Source organism: Hipposideros armiger, unplaced genomic scaffold (genome assembly GCF_001890085.2).
Source record: "Hipposideros armiger isolate ML-2016 unplaced genomic scaffold, ASM189008v1 scaffold_360, whole genome shotgun sequence".
Taxonomy (NCBI): Eukaryota; Metazoa; Chordata; class Mammalia; order Chiroptera; family Hipposideridae; genus Hipposideros; species Hipposideros armiger.
The window spans coordinates 1,103,982-1,116,477 of NW_017731710.1; the positions used below are offsets into that span (position 1 = coordinate 1,103,982).

At 38.9% G+C, this 12,496-nt stretch overlaps 1 protein-coding gene across 3 annotated transcripts in view; it reads right to left on the bottom strand.

Moving 5' to 3' along the window:
• The window catches only part of AEBP2 (AE binding protein 2), a 69,527-nt gene extending 57,896 nt beyond the window's left edge, over window positions 1–11,631 (bottom strand). For 2 of the 3 annotated variants that reach the window (XM_019661760.1, XM_019661759.1), the window contains exon 1: window positions 10,873–11,631. In XM_019661760.1, coding sequence (XP_019517305.1) covers window positions 10,873–11,534 — 662 coding nt within the window. In that variant the 5' untranslated portion in view covers window positions 11,535–11,631. Of the gene's footprint in view, window positions 1–10,530; window positions 10,630–10,872 lie in introns of all 3 variants that reach the window. The other variant, XM_019661761.1, reaches the window with a different exon arrangement.
• Window positions 11,632–12,496: the final 865 nt, after the last annotated feature.

Genomic DNA, 12,496 nt, shown 5'->3' on the forward strand with positions numbered 1-12,496 from the left:
TCAGTCTCATTTGGTATGCACACACAAGTTGTTTCTTTGCTTTTGTACATCTATAGCATGCGCACACACAAAAGATGTTTAGCATTTACATATAATTTGACTCACCTGGGCAGTTTTACAAACAAGATAAACTATTAAATTTGATTTCTGCAAGTCAATTAGCTTCATAAAAAAAATAATTCAAGGTCAGTCATAGAAAGCAACACTACCATCAGGTAGAACTTGTCCCAAATTCAGAACTGAAACAGATCTGAGCCTCACAATGTCAATATAAAATCCAACTCCAATATTCATTCCAAGGACAAGGTGGCAGTTAACTCTAGTTTTTATTTATCAGGAACAAAAGTTATGAAACTGGTCTTAAACGGGATTAAGGAATTTAGAACACATCCGATTTCTGTAAGGCTGACTAGTTTTGCCTTCCAAACTTCTGCAGTGCTGTAGGCTTTTAGATCTTAACGCTGAGAAACAATTAGAAAAAAAAAAAAAAAGTAGAGACCAATGTGGATTTTATTAATTTGTGATATATGCTCCAGTCAAGTTTCCCCACGGTCCTGCCTACTCACCTAAGGTAGAAGGAATTCTGCTTCCTTATGATCTGGTTGATCTGTACTATGAATCATCTCTAAACCTCGCATTTGGGGCAAACTCCTAGCTAGTGTCTTGCACACAGTAAATGTTCATAGTTTTTAGTGACAAATTTAAGTAGGATTTTTAAGGCAAATAAAATATATGGCTTTGTCACACTGAGATAATCATAAAAATTAATTGGAGGCACACTAAAAATTATTAGCCCAAACCAAGATATTATTACTACTATTACTGTAATTACAAGCTATTATCACTGTAATTTAAAAAGCTAAAATGGATTTTTCTAATCAAGAAAAAGACTACTCTCTATCCCCACAATTATTTCTCTGAATAAAGACAAAAGATTTTTCCCAAAGACCCAGCAACACTCACTAAATTGGCCAAAAGGGACTTCATGCAACAATGATGAAATATAACCTATGAAAAACAAGTAGGCTGCATTCTTCTATCACCAACTGTGCACTGTGCACATTATTTTAAATTTGTTTCTCATCTCTAATCTACTACCCTTTAAGATTACTCCACCCACGTTTTTCATCCAGTTTAAGATCAGCACGTAATTATCTTTAAAAGAACTGTAATACTTGAAACATTCTACTTAAATACAATTATACTATAGTTTATCTATTACTTTCTTAATTTCCAGAAAAATGCCTATATAAGCAAAAATGGTATGCAAAAAAATTTGCGATGAAGAACACCCATTTTATACAGAAGTAATCACATATTTATTTGGTGTTTTTATTAAGTTAGTGTTAAATCATAAAAATGATTTTAACAGATGACTGCAGTATACACATTTCTGACAAGAATGACTACAGTACTGCTCAACACCTCAAAAGACATGTTCAAATGACTGCCAACATGAATTTAAAGCACTAAAAAGTCTACTGCTGATTCATCCATTCTCCATACTTCAACAAATATTTATAGAAAGGAATGGCAAAAATCATATAATTTAGAAATGAACTAGTAAATGTATTTATTGAGGAATACTAATACCCTTTTAAAATCTGTGTTTTCTCTACCTGGTAACACTTCATCTTTCTAGAAACTCAAAATATAAATGCAAACCAGAAAGCAAATAAGAGACTTTGAAAAGTGTTAAAATTAAAGAAATAAAATGCCAATAAAGACTCTATTCCCCTAAAGACTGAATAACTACAACATATACAAATTAACTTCTATATTTCATAATCTTAAGAGGGATCTAGGCTACATAATCTAACTATGTATATATAAATATTACAATGAAAGTAAGGCTCAGAAATGTAAATGAATTCTTTGCAAAAGGGACAGGTTGAAAATTTAAAGAGCCACTTACTGAAACGATTTTATTTAAACTTCCCTGGTCGAGGTTGTTACAACAATCATATAGGCAGTATAGCAGCTAAGACCTCATCTAGAGCCAAGACTGCCTGCATTCTCAAGGAGCTGTGTGAGGCTTGGGCAAGTTATAATCTCTGCACCTCCTCGGCTCCTTGGGTTGTTTGTGAGGATGCAATGAACTGAACTTCCGAAAATCCTTTCAATAAGTTCAAGAGTCTCAGCAAACTAGACAGTTTTCTCCTAAAATAATATGCAAATTAATTTTTTTGTTGGGGAACAAAATTAAGTAGGGGAAGTTTGCTCTTTTAGATTATTCAAATAACCGCAACTTTTTTCAAATACGCTGTTGAAAAAATTGGGGGAAGACAGACGGCACAGAATGGTTCTCCTCCTTGTTTCAAGCAGGCACACTGATGACAGTGAGAAAGAAGATGTATGTATCAGGTACATCCATATTCAGCTTAATTCAACCAATTACTGGGTTACTAAATATAGGCAGTGTAATAGGTGAATGTAGGTAGGTAAGTGCTGGAAGTATAAAGATGAGTGAATGTATATGACCCGATTTTAATTTTAAAAGTGTTGTAGCCTAGAGATGACAAACAGAAATAGGTATTTCAATACACCACCATAAATGTAAATTAGAATTCTGGTGATTTTTGAACCCAGAAGAACCTATCTGAAGTACCTTTGAGATCCTGGCTGGATACAGCAAAACCATACCAGCAATATTCTCCATTTGCCTAAAGGATAGATCCAAATTATATTGTTTAGTAAAAAAAAAAAAACAAACCCACTTTTAAGAAAACAAACCAATCTGAAGTTCAGAGAAATGAAATGCTTTGCCAAATTTCCTGCACGCATTATCTAGTAAAGCCTGTACTACAATACTGATTACTTATTCCCACTACAGTATTCTTTCCACATCTCTATGTATGAGAAATGGGAGGACAAATGACTATGAATTAAATACAGCCCTAGGCCCTTTTACATATTCCATCTCGCTTAATCATAACACTAAGATATTTCTATTTTACAGGTAAGCAAACAACTTCTGAGAACTTAAAATAGCCCAAATCTTTCTGACTTAAGGTTCTAGCTCTTTCACTACCCAATGTTCCTTTTGTTATTTTAGTAATAGGTGTGTCTAGGGGGGGAAAAAGTAAACTCTTGTTCCAATTAAAACCTCAAGAAATAAAACTTTGATCCAGAAATAGTAACATAATATTTGTGTCAGAAAATTAGCTTTTCTTTCCTTTGATTCAGTTTCCCAAGTATGACTTTTCCCCCAACTTGTGCCCTAGCCCAGGTCTCTTCATTTCACACCTGTACTAACTTTTCCTCTTACCTCTTAATTGGTCTCCCAGCTCCCAAACCTTCCTTCTCTACCTTTGCCACATATAATTAATTTTCCTGTAAACATGAGTTTCATCATTCATCTCAAATATATTTAAGAATACCTAAAATAAGGATCAAGCACTGTGCCAGGTGCTGTGGATAGAGCAATAATAAAAACAGACATGGTAGGCCAGCCGAGTGGCTAGGAGTTGGCTTGGGACGCCAGCTCTGAGCAGCGGGGCCCCGTTCGGATCCCACAGAGGGCCAGTGACACTGCGTCCTCTACAGCTAAGATGGTGAACAACAGCTCGACCTGGAGTTGGAATGCCATGAGTCGCCGGCAACGATGTAGGCTGCAGAGGGATGGCTGGCAGCTGGCATGCGCTTTCGTGAGCAGCCGTCCAATGGCCAGGGATCAACTGCCTCACCAGGGAAGAGCGCAATGATAATATCAACATGGGCCAGTGAAGCGACGTCCTCCACTAGACTGAAGAACAAAAAGACAGCAACTTGTCTGTTCCCCTCCCCCAACTCCCCAATTTTAAAAAAAAATCTTAAAAAAACCGACATGGTTCCTACTCTCGGGGAGCACACCTTCTAGCAGGATAGACAGTAAATAATTACTCAAATTGTGATAAGGGCAGTGAAGAACTGGGGAGTGCTAGCAATATGTGTAACAAAGAATCAGGGATGGTTTGCCAGAGAAAATGTTCAAAGTAAGACCTGTGACTAAGAGTTACAAAGACAAAAACTGGGGAAAGGCAAACAAATCTGACTGACAAACCTATATTGAGAAAGATGTGTATACATGTTGGCATGAAAGGTCCCACTTTAGCCATTGATTCTTACTTCCCAGTTCTATTGTGGATCCTCTGATCTAGGCAGGAAGTCTCCTGAATATGCTGGACTCTTTCCTTCATGTTTTATTGAGGCTTTCTAGAAATTTCTCTTTCTCACCTAAGCATAAAATCCGGCCCCCCCCCTTCCCACCAAAACTTTAGTCATTAATTACAATACTCTCCAATTTTAATTTTGTGTCACAATTTACAGAAAAACTAGAAAATGGAATCATCTTTTTAAAACTGAATAGCTGGAAAGGTACCAACACACTACCTTATCACTGAAAAGGGCACAATGATAACCATCAGTAAATGCTCAAAAAATGATTTTTTAAACATTCAAACACCTATCTGATCTCCTATCTATGCCCAAAACTGTCCATTTAGTTTTAAGATCAATATAACTATTGTTATCACAAATGCAAACTATTAGTCATAAAAATAAATTCAGCATATGGTTAGATCACTCCAAATCCATTACCATTACTAGAAAACATACCTCAAAGCTTTTCACTAATAGATCAGTGACTTCGCTTAAATATTAAAAACTATTAAAAATAAAAGGTATTACGACGCTTTTTAGGTCAACCACAGGATATATATGTTAAAGAAAATTGATTAAAATGTAGATTTTGTAATGAAATATTTTGGTCTCGCATATTCTTTTGCGAGTTTCTGCAGCACTTATTCATAGATACTTGCCACACACTTACCAGTTGGTATAGTACTTTCTGTATTTAAAATCTTATACTGTTTCCTAACAATAGATCATTACTAGCTATTTATTATCAGTTCAATTTGTACAATCTGTCTCCCCCGCCCATGAAATCAAAGGCTTTGTTTTATTCACTGCTATATACTCAGCACCTAGAATAGTACCTGGTACATAATGAAGTTTCTATGTACATCTATGAAATAAATACCTATCACACAGTAAAAGCTTAATAAATTGTGTGCCAAATACTTTACATGTAATCCCCACAACAATCTTACAGGAAAGGAGCTATTATTGTCCACCCCTTTCGCAGATGGAAAACCTGAAAGAGTATTAATAGTAAGTCGCTAAACAACTTCAATAACTGTCCCATGGTCACCCAGCTTAGAGAGCCAGAATTCAAACTGAAACATTCTGACTCATATTACACTCTTAATCACTATGCTCCCTATACTTTCTCCCTCCTTAACTTCAAAATTTCCATTTAACTTTGATAAAATGTTAAGCATTTTTATACAGTAAATGCTCCAAAACAATGGTTTAAAAAAAAAAAAAAAACTCTGGTGACTACCCATTTCAGATTTCCATACCCATACTCATTTTTTTAAATATGGCTTTTACAGAAATATACAATTTCAGAGTTATCCAATCTTTTAAGAAACATTATGCACCTCTGGATCTCCTCTAAATTGTTACTTCATGATTTACCAGCGGTTCTCAACCTTTCTAATGCCGTGACCCCTTAATACAGTTCCTCATGTTGTGGTGACCCCCAACCATAAAATTATTTTCATTGCTACACTGTAACTGTAATTTTGCTGTTATGAATCGTAATGTAAATATCTTTTTGTTTTCCGATGGTCTTAGGCAACCCTATGAAAGGGGTCGCGACTTACAGGTTGAGAACCGCTGACTTAGACCAAACTCTTTTGAAAATATGATGCAAGTTGCTGACGTGTTCTCAGAGAAATGCCCACATAAATTTTGCACACAATCTCACAGGACTTATTTCAGTGCACCCGCAGAGAAAAGCTGGGCTTAAACTCACCAATACTAAATATAAAGGCACCAATTACTGGCCCTCATTTATAGTCTCCGTTTTTATATAAATTTTATTGTTGGTATTTCAACTTAATTCCAATAATTGAGTACCCACCAAATCCAAGGTACTGTGTTAAATACTACAAAGTTGTAATGGAGCTAAACTGTCCCTGCTCTCAAAAATATAGCATTCTCCAACAAAAGGGATGAAACAAGCATTCAAATAATATAGGTTCTTCAAAATAATTCACAGGAGTAGTTAGAAATTCACCCTTCGTGGTAAATCCTAACCTTGTTTTGCAGTTCAGGAAAGAAGGCTCAAAGATATTCTTAAAATCATAAGCTAGGCAACAAGACTAAGATTTGAATTTTCCCCTTTGACTCCAGATTACTGTAATATCCTACATCCCTCCACCTACAGAGTAGCACCATAAAAGGAAGGAAAAAAAGAGAGTAAAAATATGGGAATTAAAAGGAAAAAGAAATTAAAGCCAAGTTTTAAAAAGATGAGGAAAGGATTCGTTGTGGCATTTTGATGGGTTCTGAAAGGTTATCTTGATGAACAAAAAGCTGAAGCAATTATTGTGTATCAGAATATGAATGACAAAAATAGGAAAAACAAATCTGCTAAATGAAGATGAAGAAACTATGAGCAGATACATGCAGGTCATAAAAAGGCATTGTGGCTTCTTCACTGCTCTCTCAGATCACTTGCTCTGGGGAAAACTAGCTACTAGGACATGAGGACACACAAAAGCCCTATGGAGATACTGGCTTGGTGAGATACAATAACTGAGGCCTCCTGCCAAAAGCTACATAAGTGAGGCATCTTGGAAAAGTATTTCTAGCCCCAGTCAAGCTTTTAGCTGACTGCAGTGCTGGCCTGCGTTTTCACTGCAACCTCATGAGACCCTAAGCCAGAACCACCAGGCTAAGACTTATTATTCTTGACTCTTAGAAACCAGTTAACAAATGTTTATTAAGTTGCAAATTTTAGGAAAGTTTGTTACACAACAATAAATAACACAATAGGAAAGGTGTGAAATCTCTAACTTTGTTTACATTAGAGTTAATGAAGTTTTATGCTAGGAACTATGGCAAAGCCTACACTTCAGAATTAAGTCTCACAGCTATACCAAGATGAAGTGGGAAGCATTGTGTCTTCCTATATCCCACAACAGCTAGTAACAAACTAGCTTACACACAGGATTCCCTGACCCAACAAAGTACTCTTAATGTTTCTTAAAAGTAAAATGCCCCTTAGAATCTCACCATATAAATTCAATCCTGAAATCTGTAGTTTTTTGTTGCCATACCTTCCTTAACTGAGTGTTACAAATGTTATCAATGGAAACAGGCCTATTTGAAGCTATTTTCCCTAAATTTAATCAAAATAAAAGGGTAGCTAAAAGAAGAATGAATTCTGGAGAGACTATGGACAACTGGCTGCTTCAGAGCTGAAAGGGGTAAATAGTGAAAAGGAGTTTCATCATAAAATATGAGCAAAATATTACTTTATATAAAATATTTTATTGCCTCAAACATACAGATCCTTAATAAATCTTGACAATAATCTCAACACGCAGCTTTCTGGTATTAATCTGATTTAAGAATTTAGCCTCTGTATTAGAAAAAAGATATTCCCAATCATACTACTGGGAAATTGGGCAATATAGCCTGTTTTCCCAGTGTCAAAGCAATCTTAATTATATCTCAAAGTTGGCAACCCAAAGGGTTGGAAGTCCAAATTTTCATTTAAAAAAACGGTAAGGGCCTCTGGCCGTTGCTGATCACTTAAAGTAAGTTTCACACTATATGCCCTTCCCTTCCACCCCACCCTTATACATGCACTTTTCACTTCACATGTGGGTTCATCCAGAAAGGCTGGTAAAAGTGGCTGAAAAGAGGTCTTGGCTTTTTCAAAATAAGCCATGGCTTATACTCCAGTTGGGGGAAAAAAACAACAGTGTTAAGAAAAAGAGACAAATAACCACAAAACAGAGGTTGTTATTATCAATTCACTTATATTATATAGATTAGAAGCTAAGAGTACTTCCATGTAAATATAATCTGATTCAATAGCTAGAACTAATTTGTAAACTAAACATTTTAAAGGCTAAATTTTAAATTCTAAAGTTGTATTTAACTTAACTTAGCCTCTGAAATTAACTTAATATGTGGTAACTTTTTGAAATACTTACACTCAAAGTAAAATTAGTTTTCAGTGGTCTTGCACAGCTAAATACATCCCCCAAAGAAAACTCCATTACTTCTATAACCAAAGTAAACGCAATTACCTATGAACTTTAAGGTTTTCTAACTTTACCAAAATAAACACACTAATACACTTAACGCTGGTTCTGAATAACTCTCCTGGGGAAAATAATCAATGTTTCTGAACCAATTGTCATTTAATCATTTTATAGTCACTTTTCACCACACAACACTTCCAATAAAGTGGCACCCTGGATCACCAGCATAAGATGTAAGTCTTTATATTTAATTCTTTCTTAAAAAGAAGCTCTTACAGTTAAAAAAATTTAAGACAGTTCAACAAATTCTAAAGTATGTTAAACTCAAAGATGTGATCTAATTTCAGTGAGAAAAACTCAATAGGCGTTCTAATAGAAACAGTACATTCTAATGATAAAAAAAATCATTGTGATGGGAATGCCTCGTTTTTTAAAAGCACTTTAAAACCACAATACCCTTTCATCAGTTACAAACATAAAGACTTTCCATCATGAAATCAATCTATAAAATCCACATAGATTGGTGTAATCTGCAGGACAGTTTATAAGTATGAATCCTTTCCAAATTTAAAATAACACTTAAAAAAAATCATAGGCAATTTCAGAATTCAGATTACAAAGACCACAACCAGTTTAACTATAATAGTAATGTAATAGCAATGTAAGACTTTTTCACACAAATGATAACTTTTACCCTAAGATGGTAAAATGACTACAATATTTTGAAAAGCAAAAATGTTTCATTATCAAGTTTTAACTTTATTTGGACTTGTGGCACCAACATCTTACTCCTTACTCTGAAATATGATGTGAAAATTAGATAATCAAGTGAATATCTAATACATATGAAATGAAGCCAAAACTCTACTCTCCGAAAGATTATTTGACTATAATTACTTGACAAGTAATTCCTTGTCCCCTAAAAGGATGTAGTGGACAGATACTAACTCAAAACAAACAAGAAAACTGACATACAGCTTGTTAAAGTGAATTATTCTCTCTCGTGAAGTGGATATAGCAGGGAACTTAGAACCTTTGTTCAGGCCTAGGTCCACCACTACCATTCTAGACTTACTGTTTTTAGTTAACAGTCATCTTGCTTCTTCATCTGTTAAATGAAAGTCAAAATAATACCTATCTTGCATCACAGTTGTGAGAAATGAAAATGACTGCAACACTTAAATTGTGCAGTTAGGCAAGTGAGTGAGTGAGTGAGTGAGAGAGAGAGAGAGAGAGAGAGAGAGAGAGAGAGAGTGTGTGTGTACACCAAGTAAATGGAAGAACTGTGGTAGGTGCTGATTGTACAACCTAATGTCAACTTTCAAATATCTACGAGTACCAACGAAGGAGGATATAATAAATGATAATTAACACGTTTCACTGTTCAGTTTACAACCAATTTTTAATTTTCTTGAAGACATTCTCCTTCCTGCCATACCTATATAGTTCAGTGTAATTTTTCTAAGGTTTGTACAGTCTATTTTACCCCACCCAAGATGTTTTCTTAACTAGGTATTAAAATAAGTATCAAACAGATTCTAATGCTTTATTTTCAAAATATTTAGGGCCTTATAGTCCTCATTACATTTAATATAAACTAAAGTATTCATTTCTATCAGTTCATCAGGAATTCCTAGAACTTTACAATTACTTAAAACTTTTAAATTCAAGTCAATATCGATTGTTAAAAATTCTACTGCTCATCAAAAACAGCAAATGGTCGGAATAAATGCTAATGTACTTTAGAAGCAGTTCTCTGTCTTAAAAAAAGCACAAAAGCCAATTAGTTAAAATGGAAAGTTCTCCAAAGAGATCAAAAGTAACAACAGTAACAGTTAAAACATACTACTGCAATAAATTTTAATGTCCAGAAAAAAATACAACACATATTTGTCAGCCTCCACGTTATTTCTAACTAGCTTTAGAAAAATGCTGATTCCTTCAGAGCTCTCTCCAATGACTTTAAATATTATCATCTAAAGCCATGACTCTCACGTTGAAGCATTACTATATAAAGATATTAAACAGAATACTAATATGTTGTACCTTGACGACAGTATTTTCATCCGATTCCAAGTCTCTTTGATTCCTCAAATTTATTTTAAAAGACATCAATTCATTTTTCTTTTCTACAATGATGTATTCGTTTTAAACTTTCTCCCAGGTTTCATCACACAACAAACTGAAGTTATTAAAATCACTTTGGAGATCACATTAATGACTACACATACGGAATTTTGGAAGTACGGATTAAACATTAAAAAAAATAGTCTCTTCTTTTTTAAGTAGAGAGGCGTAATAATAGTTGGGGGGGGTCTCCTTCATGGAAAGGAAGTTCGGCTAAATCCAGGCGAAACCAGCCATGTTGGAAAACACTTGTCAATTAGAGTTCTGACAAGTGTTCGCGAACACGGCCGACGCTAACCTTAGGTACCGAGGTGTGCACATCAAGGGCCTCTTTTGCTCCGCCAGAGGATCTAGGCCTGCTTTGGGGTTGTCTCCGAGGTGCGAGCTATCTTTAGGTCTGTAAGGAGTGCAGAGCCGAGAGAGACGAGGGCGGGGAAAGGAGAGTTAGGGGGGAAACGGTTTGAGAGTTTGAAGCCGCTATCCGCAGCGAGAGGGGCGCGGCGGCCGGGAGAGATTTCCGAGTTGAGCCTGGGGGAGGGGCCGAGAATTCGGGGAGCAGGGGGGAAATCTCAGCAAAAAGTCCCCTTGGCCCAGGAGTGCAGGAGGAGGGAAAGAAGAGGCAACGCTTTGGTGCACTTACCTGTCCTCCGAGTCCATGCGGCTCAGGGGTTCCCCATCCGACGACATCTCCAAGCTGCCCCGCCGGCCCCCGGAGGTCGCGCTGCTTCCGCCTCCCCCGGTCCCGTAGCCCTCGTCGCCGCCGCTGGAGACGACGCTGCTGCTGCTGCTGCCGCCCCCGCCGCCGCCCTGGCTGCCCCGCGGTCCCTTGGGCTCCTCCAGGCCCTCCTTGCCGTCCCCATCCCCGCTGCTGCTGCTGGCGGCACCGGGGCTCAGCGAGCGCGTCTCGTCGCTGCTGCTCCCGCCGCTGCTGCCCACCAGGCTCTCGGCGCTGCTCTCCTCCTCGCCACCGCCGCTGCTGCTGCTCTCGTCCTCCTCCTCCTCGTCCTCCTCCTCGTCCTCGTCCTCCCCGGCCTGGCTGGCGCTCTCGGGGCTCGGCTCCGACATCGTCTCCGCCTCACCGCCCCCCACTCCGCCGCCGCCTCCACCGCCCCCACCGGCGCCGTTCAGCAGCAACGCCGCCACCGCCTCGGCCTCAGCCTCCTCTTCCTCCTCCTCCTCTTCCTCCTCCTCCTCGGGGGGCTCAGCCCGGCCCCGAGCCGCCGGGCCGGGGCTGCCGGAGGGCAGAGGGCTCAGGCGGGAGAGCTCCTCCAGGTCGGCCATGTCGGTGATAGCGGCGGCCATGGCGGCGCCTGCTGCTCCTCCTCCCCGCCGCCGCCGCCGCCTCCCTCTCTCGACTCGCGCTCACTCGCCCCCTCCCAAACGCCCAAAACTCCGCCGACGCCGCTGCAGAGCAAGAGGAGGGCCCGCGAGCTGCGTCAGCCTGCACACGCGCTACGGAGCCCGCGCGGGGACAGGCGCGCGACTGCGCGCACTCACGCGGAGACGGCTGCGCGCTTGCGCGGCGGCGCTGGGTGGCACCTCCCCCGGCATCGGGTTCCGCGCCCGCGCCCCCACACCGGGCCCGCCCCGCGGAGTGCTCAGAGTTTCCTTCGGGCCTTCCCACGCCTTCCCCAGCCTGGCCGCGGGCGTGACACGCCAAAAGAAAACCAGGGGATTTTAGCAGCGCTCGGAGTTCTCACGATAAAGTCATTCATTCCGGGGTGTTTGGGGAGTGTCCCCTGGGTACAGGCACTGAGCCAGGAATCTAACAAGTCCTTGGTCCTCTGAGAGCTTACAATCTACGGGGAGAGGCGATTAAAATGAATAAAAATAGTAGTACAATGCAAGGTCCTAAATCTATATGCGCAACATAGAGCCACAGGTTTTACTCTAAGCCTGTGTTTGAAAACCTCGAGGAACGGTTAAATCACAGTTTCGGAGCAAGCATATCTTTCATGTTCAAGATCTTCGAACTATTTGGTTCATGAGCCCTCTAAAACAATTTTGTACATCCTTATACAGTTTAAAGTGGTATATACATTTTCCCTGCTTGTTATAAATGTTTTATAACTCCCACTTTTTAAAACGTAGCCAATAAATTCTACATACCATAGGGATTTACTACCCACTAATATCCACTTTTTAAGATAAAATCTCTATAATCTTCTGGAACTCATCTTAACATTCCACTTCCCCTCCAGAGCTTTTTATTAATAATATATTTTATTTTTGAGCCGTTTTATTGATCATTATATTTCCTTGTA